Source organism: Zootoca vivipara, chromosome Z1, assembly GCF_965207765.1.
Source record: "Zootoca vivipara chromosome Z1, rZooViv2.hap1.1, whole genome shotgun sequence".
NCBI classification, from domain to species: Eukaryota; Metazoa; Chordata; class Lepidosauria; order Squamata; family Lacertidae; genus Zootoca; species Zootoca vivipara.
The window spans coordinates 22,109,154-22,129,923 of NC_142583.1; the positions used below are offsets into that span (position 1 = coordinate 22,109,154).

At 44.1% G+C, this 20,770-nt stretch overlaps 1 protein-coding gene across 2 annotated transcripts in view; it reads left to right on the forward strand.

Annotated features, from left to right (window-relative positions):
- The window catches only part of SCFD2 (sec1 family domain containing 2), a 152,495-nt gene that overhangs the window by 118,091 nt on the left and 13,634 nt on the right, over positions 1-20,770 (forward strand). For both annotated transcript variants that reach the window (XM_035114140.3, XM_088659387.1), the window contains exons 6-7: positions 562-707; positions 6,471-6,605. In XM_035114140.3, coding sequence (XP_034970031.3) covers positions 562-707; positions 6,471-6,605 — 281 coding nt within the window. The remainder of the gene's footprint in view (positions 1-561; positions 708-6,470; positions 6,606-20,770) is intronic.

Below are 20,770 nucleotides of genomic sequence, written 5' to 3' on the forward strand. Positions count from 1 at the left end.
TTAATCCCATTGTCCATGGACATCCTCTGCAAACAATTTTAAGGAAGCAAAATACATTGTAATACATTAGAAGGAAAACCTCTGGAATGCTGTGTGTCCAACCTGTGTGTTATATATGTAGACAAACAGGAACAAAAGAGACTTGAATGGGCATTTCTTGAAAGTTATATATTTATTTATGACAGCTGCTTTTGATACCTTATTTTATTTTTGGTAGCAACATTGGGGTGCTAAAGTGGTGGTGGTTCTTTTAAAACTTTCTAGGTAAAGAAACTGATATTTCTATTTTCAGCATTGTAGTTGAGAGATTAACAAGACTTGTCCAATGTTGCCATATGCAAGGTTCAAACTGTTGATGCCTTCTTAAATCTGGGGGGATTTGTTAAACTACCATCTGGAGAATGGAGAACCCTCTCAAGAATGCATACGTTGACCATCCCTTCTCTTAAATTTGAGAAACACCCCCCCCCGCATTCCTCTTCCCTTCCCCCACTATTTTCATTTGTGTTGGTTAAAAAAAATGGCCTTACCTAGCAAATATTTTTTTCCATGTTGTTCCAGGCTGTGAGTCTTCACTTGATCTGACATTTCAAAAGGCCACAGCTGCAGTGAATGAGATCTTTATGACTCTCAAAGATGTTGCAAGAGCTCGGGCTTACATGAAGCAGTTTAATTCTGTACATGTTCCAGGAAGCCAAATTCAACAGGCAAGTTGCTGTGTCTTTTTTCCGCTTTCATCCAAGCTATGCTACTCTGTATAGCAGTGTTTCCCAAACTTGGGTCTCCAGCTGTTTTTGAACTACAAATCCCATCATCCCTAACCACTGGTTCTGCTAGCTAGGGATTATGGGAGTTGTAACCCAAAAACAGCTGGAGACCCAAGTTTAGGGAACCCTGGTTTGGAGCATTGGCAAAACTAACTTTAGCAAAATGTGACTGATTTTGTGGTTGTTTAATGCAGAATGTATTCTACTGATCTACAAGTGGGTTTATAGAATTGTCTTTTCCTTCCAATGTTCTTAAGAGTCATTGCTTAATTGGAAGGATACCTACTGAATCGCAGCAGCTATAACATTGCCATCCATCTAATGTTTCTGTGCTAGTCTCACCAGTTTCAGGGAGCTTACATATACCCATGAAGGCCACCTGCTCTAAAAAATAGAAAGGGATGTGGGTGGCACTGTGGTCTAACCCACTGGGCCCCTGGGCTTGCCAATCAGAAAGTCGGTGGTTTGTATCCCTGCAACAGGGTGAGCTCCCATTGCTCTGTCCCAGTTCCTGCCAACGTAGCAGTTTGAAAGCACACCAGTGCAAGTAGATGAATAGGTACCACTGCGGTGAGATGATCGCTACAACCCCATAGTCGCCTTTGACTGGACTTAACCATTCAGGGGTCCTTTTACTCTACTCTACTCTATAGAATAGTCATACATTTAGCAATAACCACTAAATGTATCCAACTTTGAAATCAAATGTATCCAACTTTGAAATCAAAGCATAGCATTTTTTTGGATACATTTTCTGTGCATGAAACAGTAAAACTCCCCTCCCCCAAATACCGTGTTTCTCATATTATAAGACACGTCTTATATTTATTTTTTCCTCAAAAAAACACACTATGGCTTATTTTCAAGGGATGTCTTATTTTTTTCCTCCTCCTCCTGCCGAGGCCGGCATTGCTGCTGCGCCTATCACTATGTCTTATTTTCGGGGTATGGCTTATATTCCTTGAATGCTTAAAAATCCTGCTATGGCTTATTTTATGGGTATGTCTTAAAATATGAGAAACAGGGTATATTATGTAACTTATCAGAGTTTGAAACAACCAGTTACTGAAGCTTTTACACTGCGCTTTTTGGTAGCACCTTTTGTGACATGTTGATGTTTTCTAGACAATTTGTCACCATGTTCCTATTTCTCAGCCCTTAATTTCAGATAGCATCATGTCCCTGATGTACCATTGTTAAGCACTGATTGGTTCTTTTTCCCTGCTGTAGTCTTGAACTAAAAGTACGAAGAGTGCAAGAGAGGATTCCTGCCCCCACCCTGTAAGAAAGAACATTTTTCCTCATCTGGTTGCATAGACAGGGGTGTTAAATGGTTTACTGGCTATCATGCCATCACCCATCCCCAGGTCCTTGGTCAGAGTGGGTCCAGCTGCCCCCCCCCCCATGGATAATCAGTAACTACAATGGATTGAATCCAGATTTAGTTAGTCTTACTTGGAATAGACCCATTGAATTCAATGGGACTTGTATTTAAAAGGTAAAGGGCCCCCTGACCATCAGGTCCAGTCGTGTCCGACTCTGGGGTTGCGGCGCTCATCTCGCTCTATAAGCCGCGGGAGCCGGCATTTGTCTGCAGACAGCTTCCGGGTCATGTGGTCAGCATGACAAAGCTGCTTCTGGCAAACCAGAGCAGTGCACGGAAACGCCGTTTACCTTCCCGCCGGAGCAGTCCCTATTTATCTACTTGCACTTTGATGTGCTTTCGAACTGCTAGGTGGGCAGGAGCTGGGACCAAGCAACGGGAGCTCACCCCGCTGCAGGGATTCGAACCGCCAACCTTCTGATCAGCAAGCCCTAGACTCTGTGGTTTAACCCACAGCACCACCTGGGTCCCTAAAAGATAAAGGGGCCCCTGACCATCAGGTCCAGTCGTGTCCGACTCTGGGGTTGCGGCGCTCATCTCGCTCTATAGGCCGAGGGAGCCGACGTTTGTCCGCAGGCAGCTTCCGGGTCATGTGGCCAGCATGACAAAGCTGCTTCTGGCGAACCAGAGCAGCGCACGGAAACGCCGTTTACGACTGGATGCCATTTAGCCAAGTACAGTCGTATCTCGGGTTGTGTTAGCTGCAGGTTGCGTATTTTCAACTTAACACGGCAGACCCGGAAGTGTTTACTTCTGAGTTTCGCCGTCCGTGCATAAGCGCTCTATCGGTACTTCGTGCATGCTCAAAAGCGCCGCTCTGGATTCATAATTTTCGGGGTGCAAACGGCACCCCAGAACAGATCAGGTACGTATCCAGAGGTACCACTGTATAATTAACCAAATCTGGATCCAACCTAAATACGAAGACGTTCTGGTTATTTCAGTGGAATTTATTTCCAATAAGTGTGCTTTGAATCAAAGCTTATATCACATATTTCCTGTTTTGACATCCTTTTCCTTTTAAGCTTATCATTTTGAATGAATTTGTGTCTCTTTCCCAAGGGAATAATTGTGTGTGTTCAACAAGCCGTATTTTAAGTTTTTGAGTCCCAGCCAGTCATATAACACACAGCTAATGTCTGCTGCATCTTTCTTGGCTCAGTTAAAATGTAAATGTGTGTTGGAGGAGGCTTTGATTGGCACATCTACATTTTCTTAGTGGCTGCATGAATAAAAAGATCTGCAAAGTATTTGACATTGTAAACTGCTGGACACGAAAAGGTGTCTTTAATGGCTATAATGTTTTAGAAAATCATTTCTTTCCCAGGTTGTTCAGTTTAAGTAGATAGTTTCTCATTTGTTTTTCTTTTTTCTGTCTAAGGTAAGTGGCACTTCTGTTTATCATTTTTGCAGCATGACTCCTACATGTGTTTTCTAAGAAAACTAGAGATTGACAAAAAAAAAAAAAAAAGAGATTGACATTCTTGGAATAGCTCAGTAAGGAAACATTGGCTTCCATAAATGGAACACATTAATTCAGTTTTGTAGATTGTAATACTGGCTACTGAAATTATAGTAGTTGATTGTTACTGCTTTAGATCTGCAGTAATTGTATAAATGTAGAAAACATTATAAACTGTATACAGTAAGCTTTCACTAAAAGCATTCCTCTGGTTTAAAGTGCCTTCTTTATTTTATTTGCATTACGGTTGGATCCAGGGACCTGAAGAACCAGCAAAATACATGTTCAAAGGAACAATATGCTGTTCCTCACCAGCTCTATATCAAAACTTCAGTTATGATGCTGGTTTTCCAGATGATATGCTTGCAGTTTTGAATGCAACCTTTCAAAGCAATTTTCAAAATGCTGAAGTGATACACTCTCAGTAACGTTTTTAGTATATAAAGGTAAAGGGACCCTTGATTATTAGGTCCAGTTGTGGACGACTTTGGGGTTGTGGCGCTCATCTCGCTTTATTGGCCGAGGGAGCTGGTGTACAGCTTCTGGGTCATGTGGCCAGCATGACTAAGCCGCTTCTGGCGAACCAGAGCAGCACACGGAAACACCGGTTACCTTCCCACCGGAGCGGTACCTATTTATCTACTTGCACTTTGACATGCGTTCGAACTACTAGGTTGGCAGGAGCAGGGTCCGAGCAACGGGAGCTCACCCCGTCACGGGGATTCGAACCTCCAACCTTCTGATCGGCAAGCCCTAGGCTCTGTGGTTTAAACCACAGCGCCACCCGCGCTGTATATACAGTACAGCAAAAGAAGATTGTAACATATAAAAATCATTTTAAAAGCCAGATAACCCAGACTTTTCATTAGTCTATAGATATCCTATCCTTTGCTGCAATTCACCCTCTGGAACTTAGGATCTCTCATTTCATTTTGTTCAGACAAAAGGCAGCACCTTCTCAGGCTTTCCCTCTAGCTGGATAGGGTCCCTTTCAGTGCTAAATAAGAGGGCAATCCAGATGCCCCTGTGTTTAGCCATGATGTCTATGCCGCATCCTTTCACTTAGTGCTGAGAACATTCTTCCTCCTGGAAGGGGCAAATGGCAAGGATGTTCAAACATACACCCCCAATACATCAATCGAGACAGAGCAGAGGTCCACCACCACTACTGGATGTAGAGTCCATTATCCGGCTGGCTGCATGTCTGACTAGTGTGGGGAAAGGTCCCTCATGCGATATGTGCTTAGAGCTCCTACACAGTCTGCGCCCTCTCTTGCATTTAGGGAGCTCAGTGTGCCCAGCAGCAGTAGGTGAGATAACTAAACTATTCATCCTTTTTACATGCCTGCGTTTAATACTGTACATGATTAGTTAGCCATCGGAACACCACTGCTCCTTAACCCAGCCAGTGTGTGTTGTGAGAGGGTAATGGTAATCATTACTGTTGAGGGACTTCAGTCCATTAGTGATTGTTCATATCAAAATACTATTCATATCTAAATACTACTTCATATCAAAATAGCAGCTCCAAAATTGCACAAGGCTAGGACCTAGTGAACCCAGGTGGCGCTGTGGGTTAAACCACTGAGCCTAGGGCTTGCTGATCAGAAGGTCGGCGGTTCGAATCCCTGTGACGGGGTGAGCTCCCGTTGCTCGGTCCCAGCTCCTGCCAACCTAGCAGTTCGAAAGCACGTCAAAATGCAAATAGATAAATAGGTACCGCTACAGCGGGAAGGTAAACGGCGTTTCCGTGCGCTGCTCTGGTTCGCCAGAAGTGGCTTTGTCATGCTGGCCACATGACCTGGAAGCTGTACGCCAGCTCCCTCGGCCAATAACGCGAGATGAGCGCGCAACCCTAGAGTCGGTCACGACTGGACCTGATGGTCAGGGGTCCCTTTACCTTTACCTTAGGACCTAGTGAACTAATGTTATTTCTCATGACGAGGTTTTGTTTTGTTTTGTTTTTGGCAAAAGCAAATATACCAGGCAGAGGCAAGAACTCCCTGGGATTCTGTTGCTTCTGTACATTTTCCTCCCTTCGTCTTCAAATTCAGTTAAAGTTCAGATTGTTGAATTTTTATTTTCCAAGAAGTTGAGTGCTTGTATATTTGTGGAGCCAACCAATGGGAATCAATGCAGAGGCCCGATAGTCCAGTTTGAACCATCAACTAGGCAGAGGCTGAAAATGTTTCCCCGACATTAGTAGCGAAATAAAGCAGAATTGGTTTGTCTCGTGTTGCAAAAGCAGTATGAAAGATATCTGTGTGTGTGCCCTGTCTCTGTCTCTAGACAACATATTAGAATCATAGAATCATAGAGTTGGAAGAGACCACAAGGGCCATCCAGTCCAACCCCCTGCCAAGCAGGAAACACCATCAAAGCATTCCTGACAGATGGCTGTCAAGCCTCTGCTTAAAGACCTCCAAAGAAGGAGACTCCACCACACTCCTTGGTAGCAAATTCCACTGCCGAACAGCTCTTACTGTCAGGATGTTCTTCCTAATGTTTAGGTGGAATCTTCTTTCTTGTAGCTTGAATCCATTGCTCCGTGTCCGCTTCTCTGGAGCAGCAGAAAACAACCTTTCTCCCTCCTCTATATGACATCCTTTTATATATTTGAACATGGCTATCATATCACCCCTTAACCTTCTATTCTCCAGGCTAAAGCAAGCAAGCAAGACACTATCTCCTCCAGTGAGCAAGTTCTAGGCAGCCTCGACTCCCTTTTCCTCTTTTTTTAAAGCAGTTACCACAGTGACCATGAACATATCCCAACACAGTAAATTTCACAAGTGGGTTGTGCATTGTGAAATCACTTGTATATATACACTTACGTTCAATGTTTAATACTTTCCAGGCCTCTTATAAACCATTGCTGAAACAAGTGGTGGAAGAGATATATAATCCTGATCGACCTGACTCTGTTGATATTGAGCACATGTCTTCTGGGCTCACAGACCTTCTGAAAACTGGGTTTAGTATGTTTATGAAGGTAAGGTTGCTATGGAGTTGCTCACTGTGACGCTGTTATCTCATAGTTTTCTGCCGAATGTGCACAAGTCATTGGCTACACCTGGCTTTGGCATTTGACTTGCAGTAGAATACGGAACATGCATTTTGTAGTTTTAAAGTTTATATTTGATACATAAGTGGTAGCTCTGGAACTCCCTGCCCCAAAAGGTTAGGTTTTCTTTCTCTTTAATTGTTTTCCATTGGGAACGGAAAACTCCTTTTTAAGCAAATGTTTGATTCTGTTGCTACTAAAAGTACTGATGGTGAGTATGGCTCTTTTTTGTTTTTCACTGCTGTTTTTTGTTTATAATGTGAATTTTTAGTGGTTGTTTTGCCGTTGTTTTATGTTCGATTTTATATTTGTCAGCCACTTTGAACACTTTGTATCATCATCATCACTTTTAATTTGTATACCATCTTTCCATCTTACAATACCCAAGGTGGTTTACAAGCTGAATAAACAATGAATGTACACCTCATAACAATCTAATGCAATACAAAAATGTGATAATAAAACATAACTTTAAAAGCAACCTACATCAAATAAAGTAACATTCAACAATCATTAGAATAGTGTAGAATAATAATATCAGCATATAAAAATTAAACAGAAATCCACTCTTCTAAATAATTTCTAAACTACAATCAATGAAACAACAGCAAGCCACAGAGCATACAATAATAATATACAAAATGAGAAAGCAGGGACTGGAGGGTGGGGAAGAAGGCCTTGCCTGGTGAAGTCTCTCCCCTCACAATTCTTCCTCCAGGCACAGCTCCCTTATGAGGACTCCTACGGCTGGAGGGTGGGGCAAGGCAGGTGGAAGGAGGCCTTACCTGATGAAGTCTCTCCAAAGTCGGTTTCTTGAAGTCTGCATCCAAAGATGGTTTCTTGAGGCCCACAGAGAAGTGCTGACTATTCCCTCGGCCTCTGTTAATAGTGCTTTCAGTTCTTCAACTCTCTTTCACCTGCTAGGGTGGGCTTGGGTTTAGTTCACAGCTGATTGCCAGAATTAGTGTATTTTTCTCCAGAAGGGATGAACTCATTCCTACAATTCCACATAAACAGATTTTGCATTCACTGATTTTGCAGTGGAACTGCTGGTTTCCACATCAAATGCAAATGCAAACCATTTATTATCAGTCCATAATTAATAGCTGCACACTTCAACATCATACTATGCTTCCAAAAAGAATTCATCCACTCACTCATTTGTCTGCCGGTGCTGAAATTAAGTAGGTCTAAAGAGAATACCATTGCAATCAAAGGATTTGCCTGCTTCACAGGCCCTGGAGCTTAACTTCAGTCAGTCAGGAAGAAAGAAAGAGACGGGGGCAGAATCACTGAGGACTGATGCGGGGGGGGGGGGGACCTTAGTTTCTGCAGTATATTTTTAAACATCTCTCCTGATGAATATATTAGACAGTACTCAATTATTATTATTTTTTAAAGAAGGTTAAAGCTCTTAAAAACAAGCATTGGAAGTAGTGAGTTATGCAGTAAATTGGAAACAACAGTGACTGCGTCAAAATGGCATTTCTCAAAATAGCTTTACTTTGAAAGGAAGAAGAAGAATTATTATGAAGTGCTTATGAATTATACATGGCAGGAACAAATCTTCATGTTTCAGCAAATTATGAATCATTTCTTTTTCATCACCTTGCAATCAGCATCTTCTTCTCCACGTAACTCCCCCAGTTACATGGAGAAAGCCCCTAAGTGGGGAAACTTAGGGAAAACAAAGCAGCCCAATGAAGTCTGCATGTGCCGATTGGCTGCAGAATGTTGACTGACCTTTGGGAGGAAACTAGCTTTTCCACCACCATTCATGAGATAAGAACATTTGTGCCGATTTTGTCCTGGGATCCTTCCAGGCCTCTAACTGCACTGTCTGTGCCCACTTTCCCTGTTTCAAATACAATGTAATGGCCTTCTTTTCCTCTGGGTACGAATCCTCTCTCCCTCCTCACTTAATCACACACATACACCCCAAAATGATGAATGAAGTTGCACAGCTTGTGGGAGTCATTAGCAAGATCTGTTCAGGAAGGTGACAGGCAGGCAAGCAGCTCCTCAAATGGCTCTCAAGGGACAGCCCAGTATTCACTTTGGCAGCTTCAGGGTGGGATGTAGGGAGAGAGGGACTAGCAATAAAAGATAGGAGAGAGGGGAAGGAATCAATGAAGAAAGGCAAATATAGTGTAAGCACTGCAAACCAAAGCCACGCAAATGCAATTAGGAAATCCTGCAGTACAGACCCACAGCCAGAGACGTTACCTAAGCTGAAAGAAATCTATATTTTTTAAGGGGACACCATCAAACCTGTCTTGGGGCAGGAAATATTACCTAGAAAGCATCCCTGAGAGATTGTCCGCAAATCATGCTCTTGACCACTAATAGATACGCCACGAAATTGCTCTGCTACATATTTTCTTGCTCATCTGGTTTTCTAGGTGGAAGTGCTCCCCAGTTCTCTGGCTCCCCAAGACTTATCTAAAAAATGGATTCTGTAACACAGGTCCCTTGCCTTTCTTGTCCTGGTGAGCCCTAAGTATAGATTAAGCCTTTTTCGCAGTTACTGTTCATACTTCATAACTATGCTCGGTGCTGGATCTTGGGGTATCTAATATCAGCGGTGCCCTGTGCGATGCCAGCATCTGGTGCCCCTTCACCTCTCACTCTCCATTCTAAATCATAGTTACGGCACCCCCAAGGCTCTGCGCCCAGCAAGACTGAACCAGTAGCATGAAGCCTGACACCAGTAGGCAAAGTGAAACAGCTACCTGAGATGGCAGGTGCTGGCGGTGGGGGTTTGAGGGACAGCAGTGGCTGATAGCTTCCCTGGCCTTTGCCCCTGATATTCCGCTCAACTGAAGAACAGAGCTGTACATGCTATGTGGCCTTTTAGCTCCCTGCTGCCCTCAGATGTGGCTGTCCTGTTCCCAGCGTTGAAGCAGGAATCAGCTGCAAGTCTGTTTGGCTTCTGTATTTGGAATGGGTGGGGCGGAATCCTGTCCTTAGGCAGCATAATATCTTGGACTGCCTCTTTCCTTTCTTACCTCTGCCATTTTGAACGTTTGCCACCAGAGGTTCACTTCACAAACGATTCCCAGACGTGGTTGGCACAAGGTAAAGGTAAAGGGGCCCCTGACCATCAGGTCCAGTCGTGTCCGACTCTGGGGTTGCGGCGCTCATCTCGCTCTATAGGCCACGGGAGCCGGCATTTGTCCGCAGACAGCTTCCGGGTCATGTGGCCAGCATGACAAAGCCACTTCTGGCGAACCAGAGCAATGCACGGAAACGCCGTTTACCTTCCCGCCGGAGCGGTCCCTATTTATCTACTTGCACATTGATGTGCTTTCGAACTGCTAGGTGGGCAGGAGCTGGGACTGAGCAACGGGAGCTCACCCTGTTGGGGGGATTCGAACCGCCGACCTTCTGATCAGCAAGCCCTAGACTCTGTGGTTTAACCCACAGCGCCACCTGGGTCCCTTTGTGGTTGGCACAAGCAGTTTGTTAAATCTGCTTCAGCACGGCCCTGACAATATAGGCATGCAACTACAGGTATAGTCATCCCCCTCCCCCAAACACACACACACACACATGTTTACCCCCTCACACAATAACCCTTTGAGGTTGTACCTCAAGAAGCAGAAAGGAGCTCAATGTACTGTCCTTAGAGGGTGAGGAACAACATTTAATATATAGTGCATCCCTGCTAAGAAACTGGCATGATGCACACAAACAAGAAGAGGATGTGGAAACTCCTCAGAATAGGCAATCTCATTAGATTCCCTTGCCGCCTCAACTATTATAATAAGGATATAAAAACTTGCCATCAGAAATCCTCCTTTTGGAATCTTGCTACATTTAGCCACATGGCACCGATCACTTCAAAACAAAAAGCCTTATGTAACTGTATTTTATCTCATCAAAAATCTCAGTTGTACCCCAGGTCCACACACAGTTTAATTTGCATTCAGAAATTGTCCAGTTCCAATGAATAAAAGAAAAGAAAACCACAAACAGCAGGGGGGGTGCAGATTGAAATGCTCCAAAACCTCTTTCATAACAGTTTTAATTGAAAACTTGCATGCCTAAGCAGTCTGCATTTTAATATGCATATCTGGAATTCGTGGTTTGACTTTCAGACCTTTGAAAAGGGATACTATTTTATATACGCACCATGTGTCTGGATGCTTGCTTATTTTTTACTTAAGGAAAGTATTTGTCGAGGCATTTTCTTTGTTAGCACGATCACGAAAGCACACGCAGCTCAGTTAAATTTCATAACTTCTTTCAGTACGCATTAAGTAACCTTAAAGTCATTTTCTAACTCCACAAACATGTTAACATTGATGTTTGCAACACAATCCTGGGCTTGCCTACCGAGAAATAAGCTTCACTGAGCTCAATGGGGCTTGGTCCCACATAAATGTATATTGGGTCTTTGCTAGGGCAAGCTGATAGCATGTTAATACAGGAAACCGAGACCTAGGTGTTTGGGTTCAGCACACTTAAAAACTGACAAGTCCCATTAAACTAAATAGGACATATTTCTGAATAAACATGCATCAGGTTGGACTGTAAGCCATTTCATATTTTGATACAATCAGAGAATAATGACTTAAAATAGGGGAAAGCTACGCAATTTGTAGTCACAGATGAAAAATGGTGATATGTACCGGTATGTATAGATAGACATTTTTCATCTAAGACTACAAATCTACTTCTCTCAAGTCATTCCTAATTCGAAGGAAATGTTCAGAAGTCGTTACAACATTGGTTAAGATATTTTTTAAAAAATATTATGGCACTAGTATAGCCGGATTTTAAAAATAAAGTTATAGAGATGATTTCATACACATTTGGTAGAAGTAGAAGTATGTGGAGCTTTTCTAAAGAAAAGTTGTCAAAATACAAAGGATGCAAAATCTTATTAGCACCTGCGGTAATTTTTCTAGGCTGCTAAAGAATTACCAGTATGTTAGGAAAATATATAGGCATTAAGCTAGGGTTGCCATATTTCAAAAAGTGAAAATCCGTACACAAAAGTTGTTGAAGCTTTTCGGGGGGGGGGGGAGAATAAGACCCTTGTCAGAAATTTGCTTTCAGGAAAGCCACTCCAATGAGTTCTCTTATCTTGGCAAGGGCAGTGGTGGCAGATGGTATCACTCAATATCAGATATAGCCCAGGGACCTCCAGTCACTGTGGCATTTATTCTAGCGTTAATTCTGAGTAGCCAAAAGTTCTGTCTGTAATCTTCCTAAATATTTATTCTTTAACTTATGTCAGCTAAGCTCATACAAGTCGCTGAACAGCACAGCGGCTCATATTGCTGTACTGCTCAGCAATTTTGGAGTCTTGTTTGACCTACTTTTCAGTGTGGCTGTTGAGATCTTTCACAAACTGTGTGCTTTTATTTAAGGTATGCAAATAGTTTGGTTTCTGCAGAAACGTAGCTATCCAGTAAATGCTGTCATGCTGCATATCATCTTGCGGTGGAAGTAGGGTGATGGACAGGAAGAAGACAGCTGACATCCATTGCTTTCTTCTTTTCCCGGGAAACCAGGGCATGAATAGCTGCTGTGAAGAGAGTATACCAGGCAGTATGTCGAGTCTGAATGTTCTTGGTCATCATTTAGCAAATGTGACGGATACGCTCACCTGGTGTTTTAAACCACATCTCGGAACAACTTGCAGCCTGACCCTATTACACGTTTGAGTAGGCATGCCCAACCAAGCCCTTTGAAATAATCGATGAATGGGGTCACTAGAGCAGAAGGCAGGAAAGCCAACAACAGTAGGTGGAACCAGAGCCAATGATAGGCAGAGCCAACTGATTCTCATTTTGTCCCCATCCTTCTCTCTGCTAAATTCTATTAGGGCCACACTGTGTCTGAGGAACATGGCAGCCAGGACAACCCCTTGGGGTGCTTGAAAGAAACATGCAGGGGTGGGCTGACTGAGGTTGGTGGAGCAATGCCCCATTTGCCAAATGGACCAGCCTCCACGGGTTTTGGCATACTGTACATAATTCTGCATAGGCTTGCAGCCTTACAAAGTATTACCAGACCTTCCAAGTGCCTCTATTTTCCAGGGACATCCCTGATTTAAAGTAGCCATCCCATTTTCTGATTTGATCCCAGAATGCCCCACTTTTCCTTAGGATGCCCCTGTTTTCATTGGAGAAATGTTGGAGTTATCCGACGCCCTGAGCCGTCTGAAGGCAATCTTGTATAGGGAAGGTTTTTTTTGTTTTTTAAAAAATGTTTAATGTTTTATTATGTTTTTATATACATTGTAAGTTGCACAAAGTGGCAACCCAGTGTGTGGAGTATAAATAGTTAAATTATCGTTATGGAAAGGGAGGTACCTATTTTCACTGGGGAATTGTTGGGTGGTATGGGTACTACTGATCAGGGTTGTCCTATATTGAAAGATTTTTGGCAGAAGGTAACTGAAACTATCAACGGAACAGGACATAGCAACCTCACATTTACAGAGCAAAATATCCTCTTGAATTATATGCCCAGCATATGGAACCTTCCAAAAGGACAATACGAGTGGACTCTCCATGCCCTGACCACAGCAAAAAGACTGAGACTGATGAATTGGAAAAATAAAAATGCGGCTCCCTTCTATGATTGGATTGAAGACTTTCACAAACTCGCAACATATGAACAACTTGCATATAAATGCAGACTTGCCATGGACAAATTCAATGCTATTTGGAATCCATTCCTACAAATACTGTAATGGGTTAAGATCCGATGAAATACAATAACGACTTTGTAACGTATACAGTTTTGGGTTTTCTCCCCTCTGCCCTTTATTTTCCCTTCTACACAAGTGCTCTTTCTCTTTCTCTCTATTTTATTTACGTCTCACTGTGTTTAGTGCACATATAATTATGTACTTTTTGAACTAGATGTCTAAAAACAAACCAAATAGGGCTGGCCCACCCATGAGGCAAGGTGAGGAAACTGCCTCGGGTGGCAGGATCCACAGAGGCAGCCCATGTAGCCTCCAAGGAATGCATTGCTTGCTGCTCCTGCCACTGTGTTCTTCTGAGGTACAAAATCATCATCACTATTACTGCAAAAAAGCTCTTAAATTACACTGATTTTTTTAGCTTTTGAACTTCCTATCAAATAACTGATTGGTACTTAGGTCTTGCTGAATCTTTATTTTGTCTCCCCCACTGAAATCTGGGCAGTTCACTATCTCTCAGCCTGAGCTACCAGAGTTGTCATGAATGTAAAATGGGATATTATTATTACTACTACTACTACTACTACTACTACTACAGTGGTACCTTGGTTGTCGAACGTAATTCGTTCCAGAAGACCGTTCGACTTCTGAAATGGGCGGTCGGCAAATTCCATTGAGAAAATGGAGAAACGAGCCTCGGAAGCCGTTCAACTTCCGAGGCACGTTTGAAAACAGAAGCATTCACTTCCGGGTTTTCGGCGTTTGGGTTCTGAATCATTTGTCTTAAACCAAGGTTCCAGTGTATTATTATTTCAATACCACCCTTCATCCAAGGGTCACAGGGCAGTTTACAATATAAAAACACAAAAACACATAACACAGTAACAAACAAAAACAATACCCTCCTAGTTTAAAAGGCCATAAATTGTTGAATTAGCCAAAGGCCTGGGAGAATCATAGAATCATAGAATCATAGAGTTGGAAGAGACCACAAGGGCCATCCAGTCCAACCCCCTGCCAAGCAGGAAACACCATCAAAGCATTCCTGACAGATGGCTGTCAAGCCTCTGCTTAAAGACCTCCAAAGAAGGAGACTCCACCACACTCCTTGGCAGCAAATTCCACTGCCGAACAGCTCTTACTGTCAGGAAGTTCTTCCTAATGTTTAGGTGGAATTTTCTTTCTTGTAGTTTGAATCCGTTGCTCCATGTCCGCTTCTCTGGAGCAGCAGAAAACAACCTTTCTCCCTCCTCTATATGACATCCTTTTATATATTTGAACATGGTTATCATATCACCCCTTAACCTTCTCTTCTCCAGGCTAAACATACCCAGCTCCCTAAGCCGTTCCTCATAAGGCATCGTTTCCAGGCCTTTGACCATTTTGGTTGCCCTCTTCTGGACACGTTCCAGCTTATCAGTATCCTTCTTGAACTGTGGTGCCCAGAACTGGACACAGTACTCCAAGTGAGGTCTGACCAGAGCAGAATACAGTGGTACTATTACTTCCCTTGATCTAGATGCTATGCTCCTATTGATGCAGCCCAGAATTGCATTGGCTTTTTTAGCTGCTGCATCACACTGCTGACTCATGTCAAGTTTGTGGTCTACCAAGACTCCTAGATCCTTTTCACATGTACTGCTCTCAAGCCAGGTGTCTCCCATCCTGTATTTGTGCCTTTCATTTTTTTTTGCCCAAGTGTAGTACTTTACATTTCTCCTTGTTAAAATTCATCTTGTTTGCTTTGGCCCAGTTGTCTAATCTGTTAAGGTCATTCTGAAGTGTGATCCTGTCCTCTGGGGTGTTAGCCACCCCTCCCAATTTGGTGTCATCTGCAAACTTGCTCAGGATGCCCTCAAGCCCATCATCCAAGTCATTGATAAAGATGTTGAACAAGACTGGGCCCAAGACAGAACCCTGTGGCACCCCACTAGTCACTACTCTCCAGGATGAGGAGGAGCCATTGATGAGCACCCTTTGGGTTCGGTCAGTAAGCCAGTTACAAATCCACTGAATGGTAGCATTGTCTAGCCCACATTTTACCAGCTTCTTTACAAGAATATCATGGGGCACCTTGTCAAAGGCCTTGCTGAAATCAAGATAGGCTACATCCACAGCGTTCCCTTCATCTACCAGGCTTGTAATTCTGTCAAAAAATGAGATCAGATTAGTCTGACATGACTTATTTTTCAGGAACCCATGCTGACTTTTAGTGATCACAGAGTTTCTTTCTAGGTGCTCACAGACTGTTTGCTTAATGATCTGCTCTAGAATCTTTCCTGGTATTGATGTCAGGCTGACTGGGCGGTAATTGTTTGGGTCCTCTCTTTTCCCCTTTTTGAAAATAGGGACAACATTTGCCCTCCTCCAGTCTGCTGGAACTTCGCCTGTTCTCCAGGAATTTTCAAAGATTATTGCCAGTGGTTCTGAAATCACCTCTGCCAGTTCTTTTAATACTCTTGGATGTAGTTCATCTGGCCCTGGAGACTTGAATACATCTAAACTATCCAAGTATTCTTGTACTACCTCCTTACTTATTCTGGGCTGTGTTTCCCCTGCTGAATCATCTGCTCCATATTCTTCAGGTCGGGCGTTGTTTTCTTTCTTGGAGAAGACTGAGGCAAAGAAGGCATTGAGGAGTTCTGCCCTTTCTCTGTCCCCTGTTTGCATTTCACCATCTTCTCCTCTGAGTGACCCCACTGTTTCCTTATTTTTCCTTTTGCTACGGACATACCCATAAAAGCCCTTTTTGTTGCTTTTAACCTCTCTAGCGAGCCTGAGTTCATTCTGTGCTTTAGCTTTTCTGACTTTGTCTCTACACGTGCTGGCTATATGTTTGAATTCCTCTCTGGAGATTTCCCCCCTTTTCCATTTTTTGTACATATCCCTTTTAAATCTTAACTCAGTCAAAAGTTCTTTAGATAGCCAGCCTGGCTTCTTTAGGCACCTTCCATGTTTCCGTCTCATTGGTATTGCCTGAAGTTGTGCTTTTAATATCTCCCTTTTAACAAACTCCCAACCATCATGAACTCCCTTCCCTTTTAGTATTACTGTCCATGGGATTTCACCCAGCGTTTCCCTAAGTTTTCTGAAGTTGGCTTTCTTAAAGTCTAGAATTTGGACCTTAGTATGCTTGGTTGCTCCTTTCCGCTGGATAATAAACTCCAGAAGAGCATGGTCACTCCCACCTAATGATCCTGCCACTTCTACCCCACTAACCAAGTCATCACTATTGGTTAGGACCAGATCTAAAATGGCTGATCCTCTTGTTGCTTCTCCCACTTTCTGGACAATGAAGTTGTCTGCAAGGCCAGTGAGGAATCTGTTCGACCTTATGCTCTTGGCTGAGTTTGACATCCAACAAATATCAGGATAGTTGAAATCCCCCATTACTACTATCTCACTTCCTTTGGAATGCTTGGCCATCTGTTCCAGGAAGGCATCATCTGTATCCTCAGTTTGGCTTGGGGATCTATAGTAAACTCCCACAATGAGATCACTGTTGTTTTTCTCTCCCTTAATTTTGACCCAGATACTCTCAATTTGGCTTTGAAGTTTTAAATCCTGGATCTCTTCACAGGTATACATATCCCTAACATATAAAGCTACTCCTCCTCCTTTCCTGTTTGGTCTATTTCTCTTAAATAGATTGTATCCCTCTATTACTACATTCCAGTCATGAGACTCATCCCACCAGGTTTCAGTGATGCCTATTATGTCACACTTAATTTGCTGTACCAAGAGCTCAAGTTCATCTTGTTTATTTCCCATCCTCTGTGCATTAGTATACAGACACTGAAGACCGTTGATCATTCCCCCATGTCTCTTATTTAAGGATATTTTCGTCCCACCACTAGGTCTGCATGCTCCATTTGGTCCTTGACATTTGGATGATCGTCTTCAGCATTTGATAGACTCCTACCTTCAGGACCACTGTCTCCCTCCCCCACATAAGTCAGTTTAAAGCCCTCCTGATGAGGTTTTTGAGTTTTGTGGCAAAAACATTCCTCCCAACTTTTGTGAGGTACAGTCCATCACTTGCCAGAAGTCCATCTTCAAGAAACTGCAGACCGTGATCTAGGAATCCAAACCGTTCCTGTTTGCACCATTTGCGAAGCCAGTTGTTCACTTCCCCTATTTTTCCCTCTCTCCCTGGGCCATGTCGTTCAACTGGGAGGACAGAAGAGATGACAATTTGTGCATCTAATTGCTTCAACATTCCTGAAGAGGGATGTATTTGGCCTAAAGATATGTAACAAAGGCACCAGGCGAGTCCCCCTGGGGAGAGCATTCCACAAATGGGGAGGCACCACAGAAAGGGCCTTTTCTTGTGTTACCACCCCCTGGACCTCTCATGGAGGAGGCACACGAAGAAGGGCCTCAAATGACGATTGCAGGGTCTGAGTTGGTTCATATGGGGAGAGGCAATCCTTCAAGTATTGTGGTCCTCAATTGGAAACTTCTTTAGACATCGGTCCATCGGTCCACTCAGTATTTTCTGCACTGACTGGCAGCTGTTCTCCTGTGCTTCAAACAAGGGTCTTTCCCAGCCCTACCAGGAGATGCTAACCTGGACCTGCTTGCAAAGCTCCACCACTTCCCCATAAGCATAGATGGGTTGTAATGGAGACTTGAGCCTTTGGAATAGTCAAGGAGGAGATGTATATCCTAACATACTATAATCTCCCCTCCCCTTGAAAACTCACAGCAAAAGAAGATTGTGGAGAGAAAACATTACCCACACATTGTCTGTCTGCCCTTCTCCCCATCTCTGTAGGTGGCCCGTTATCTGATTGCCAATTAGCGGTGCTAATTTTAAATTATGTACGTGTTCAAGAGCTGTGCACCTGGGAAGACCACTTGACAGGGGTTTCAGTCTTCCTACTGCATAAACAACCTTGTTGAGAGACCAAAAGAGCCCCTACCAGTCATTCTGAGGAGCGTGACACAGCATGCGAGGGAACTGGTGGCGAGGGAACTGACTGTATGTAATAGAGGACAAATGGTTAGCCATAGCCAGAAAAGATCAAAATAAGCAGGGGTTTAATTTAATTAGCAAGGGAAGGTGTATCGTAGTATTCAAAACGAAAAGTATGGAAACATTAAAAATATGCTGTACATAATCATAGCTGTGCTTGGAGGAGTGCAAGGGCAAGGGGGGAGGAAACGGGGGGGGAGTTCTATTGTGCACACAGAGCTCCTTGCATGAATAGGATGACTTGGCTGAATGCAGCCCTGTCTTTTTCTTTGCCACAGGCCTGCCCAAATAAAAACTGGTCTTGAAAGATCTACATTGGCTCACAGTACGTTTCCGAGCACAATTCAAAGTGTTGGTGCTGACCTTTAAAGCCCTAAACGGCCTCGGTCCAGTATACCTGAAGGAGCGTCTCCACCTCCATCGCTCTGCCCGGACACTGAGGTCCAGCACCGAGGGCCTTCTGGCGGTTCCCTTGTTGCGAGAAGCCAAGTTGCAGGGAACCAGGCAGAGGGCCTTCTCGGTAGTGGCGCCCGCCCTGTGGAACGCCCTCCCATCAGCTGTCAAAGAGAAAAACAGCTACCAGATTTTTAGAAGACATCTGAAGGCAGCCCTGTTTAGGGATGCTGTTAATGTTTAATTGATTATTTTATTTTATTTTTCTGTTGGAAGCTGCCCAGAGTGGCTGGGGAAACCCAGCCAGATGGGCGGGGTATAAATAAATTATTACTATTACTATTATCTTATTTTGCCTTTAGAAGATTAGGGCCGAGGTACCTACGAAAACTGTCCAAATGGCAACAATGAGCAGCACCTGCTGCACACCCTCCAACTGTCCCTATTTTCCAGGGACAGTTCTGGAATTACAAAAGCCATCCCAGCTTCTGATTTGATCCTGGAGTGTCCCCATTTCCCCCATCAGTGCCACCGCCACATAGCTTGGGGAGGAGGACGAGCTAGCGTTTGTCTTGGGCGATGGCGGAGGCAGCAGTGGCTGCAAGGAAGCATCCCATGGCCTGTTATGGCCACTGTTGCTGACCTCCTCCCTTGAGCAGCTTGTAGTGGCTGCTGGAGAAACCCAGTCTCATGTGACACACCAGCCCAGAGGTGCAGGCAGAGGGCAGGAAGAAAGGGGGAGCGTAATTTAAGGAGTCCTGGTTTTTTTAAAAAAAATTTAAAAAGGAAATGCTTTGTGTGCTACGTCTGATCTTTCCCCTTTCTAAAATGTATTTGTTGGTGTGTGTTTTTCTTTTTGTAAACTTACCAAAGAATAAAATAAAATAAAATCGGGATTAAGGGGTTTTCTCAGGTGTGTGTGCTGGGTCCTGTTGGTGTATTGGTGGTGTAAATCCTGGGGGGAGGGGGAGAGACTCTGGCGGAGGAATGGGGGTGCGGAGGGAGTGGACCCCCCCCCGGCACCACTATTCTGGTACGGTGCCATCGCGGCGCCCCCCCTGACACGCACTGTGTACACCTGCACGCGCCGGGAGCCACGCCCCCACAGGCAGTGCGCCACGCCCCCAGAATGTGTGCCATGCCCCTGCGGGCAGTGCACCACGCCCTCACAGGTGGCATACCGCGCCCCCGGGATGTGTGCACCCCACCCCCCCGGGATGCGCGCCAACAATGCCACCACCTGCTCTCTGCCCCCGGTAATGGAGAGACACCAAAAATGGGGGGTTTGAGGAGGGTCAGTTGGGAGTGAGTGAGAAATGTCCCTATTCCCCTCTGAGGAATGTTGGGGGGTATGCCTGCTGTTTGGTGGCCTCTCCACCACATTCAGTGCAGCCTGCCTGCTTTGAGGTGGCTGAAGGGAAGGAATTTGTGTTTTGCTTCCCATCGAACCACTCTGCAAGGAATCCTGAGCCACTTTGCATGGGGTCCTGAGCCCGCTGCCACTTCTTTTTATCCGTGAAATGTCTTTCGCCAGCCTTGCAAACAAAAACAACAAAACAACACTCAAGCTTGCAGTTTGGACACCCTCCATAATAGACAGTACAGGTCCCATCCGGTCATGGAACTTTTAGCGCTTTCCAACAGCAGAGCAAATGCATATACCAAATGGCATTGCAATACGTCTGCTTTTCAGTGTGTGAGATGAGGCAGTTAGTTGCTAGCGTAGCGCAGCACCCCTCTCTCCATTCTGGTCTGTCCACCTAGGGTGCCCTTATGTCTTCCTTTACAAAGGACAGTGCTCTCTTCCAAGGGCTTCTTTGAGTTGACTCATGAATCTGTTACAGAACAGGCAGCAGAATATCTGGGTGCCGCCATGTCTTTCAGATCTGCTGCTTCCTAGCTTGTCAGTGTTAATAGTTAAGCTAGAAAGGGACTTATTTTAAATAAACCTATTACTGGCATCTTTTCATTGGGAGATGGCAAGAGAAAATCAAGCAAATTACTTTTTTTAAAGTTGCATTTATACAAAAGATTTCCACACCATCAGCCTAGAAGTGG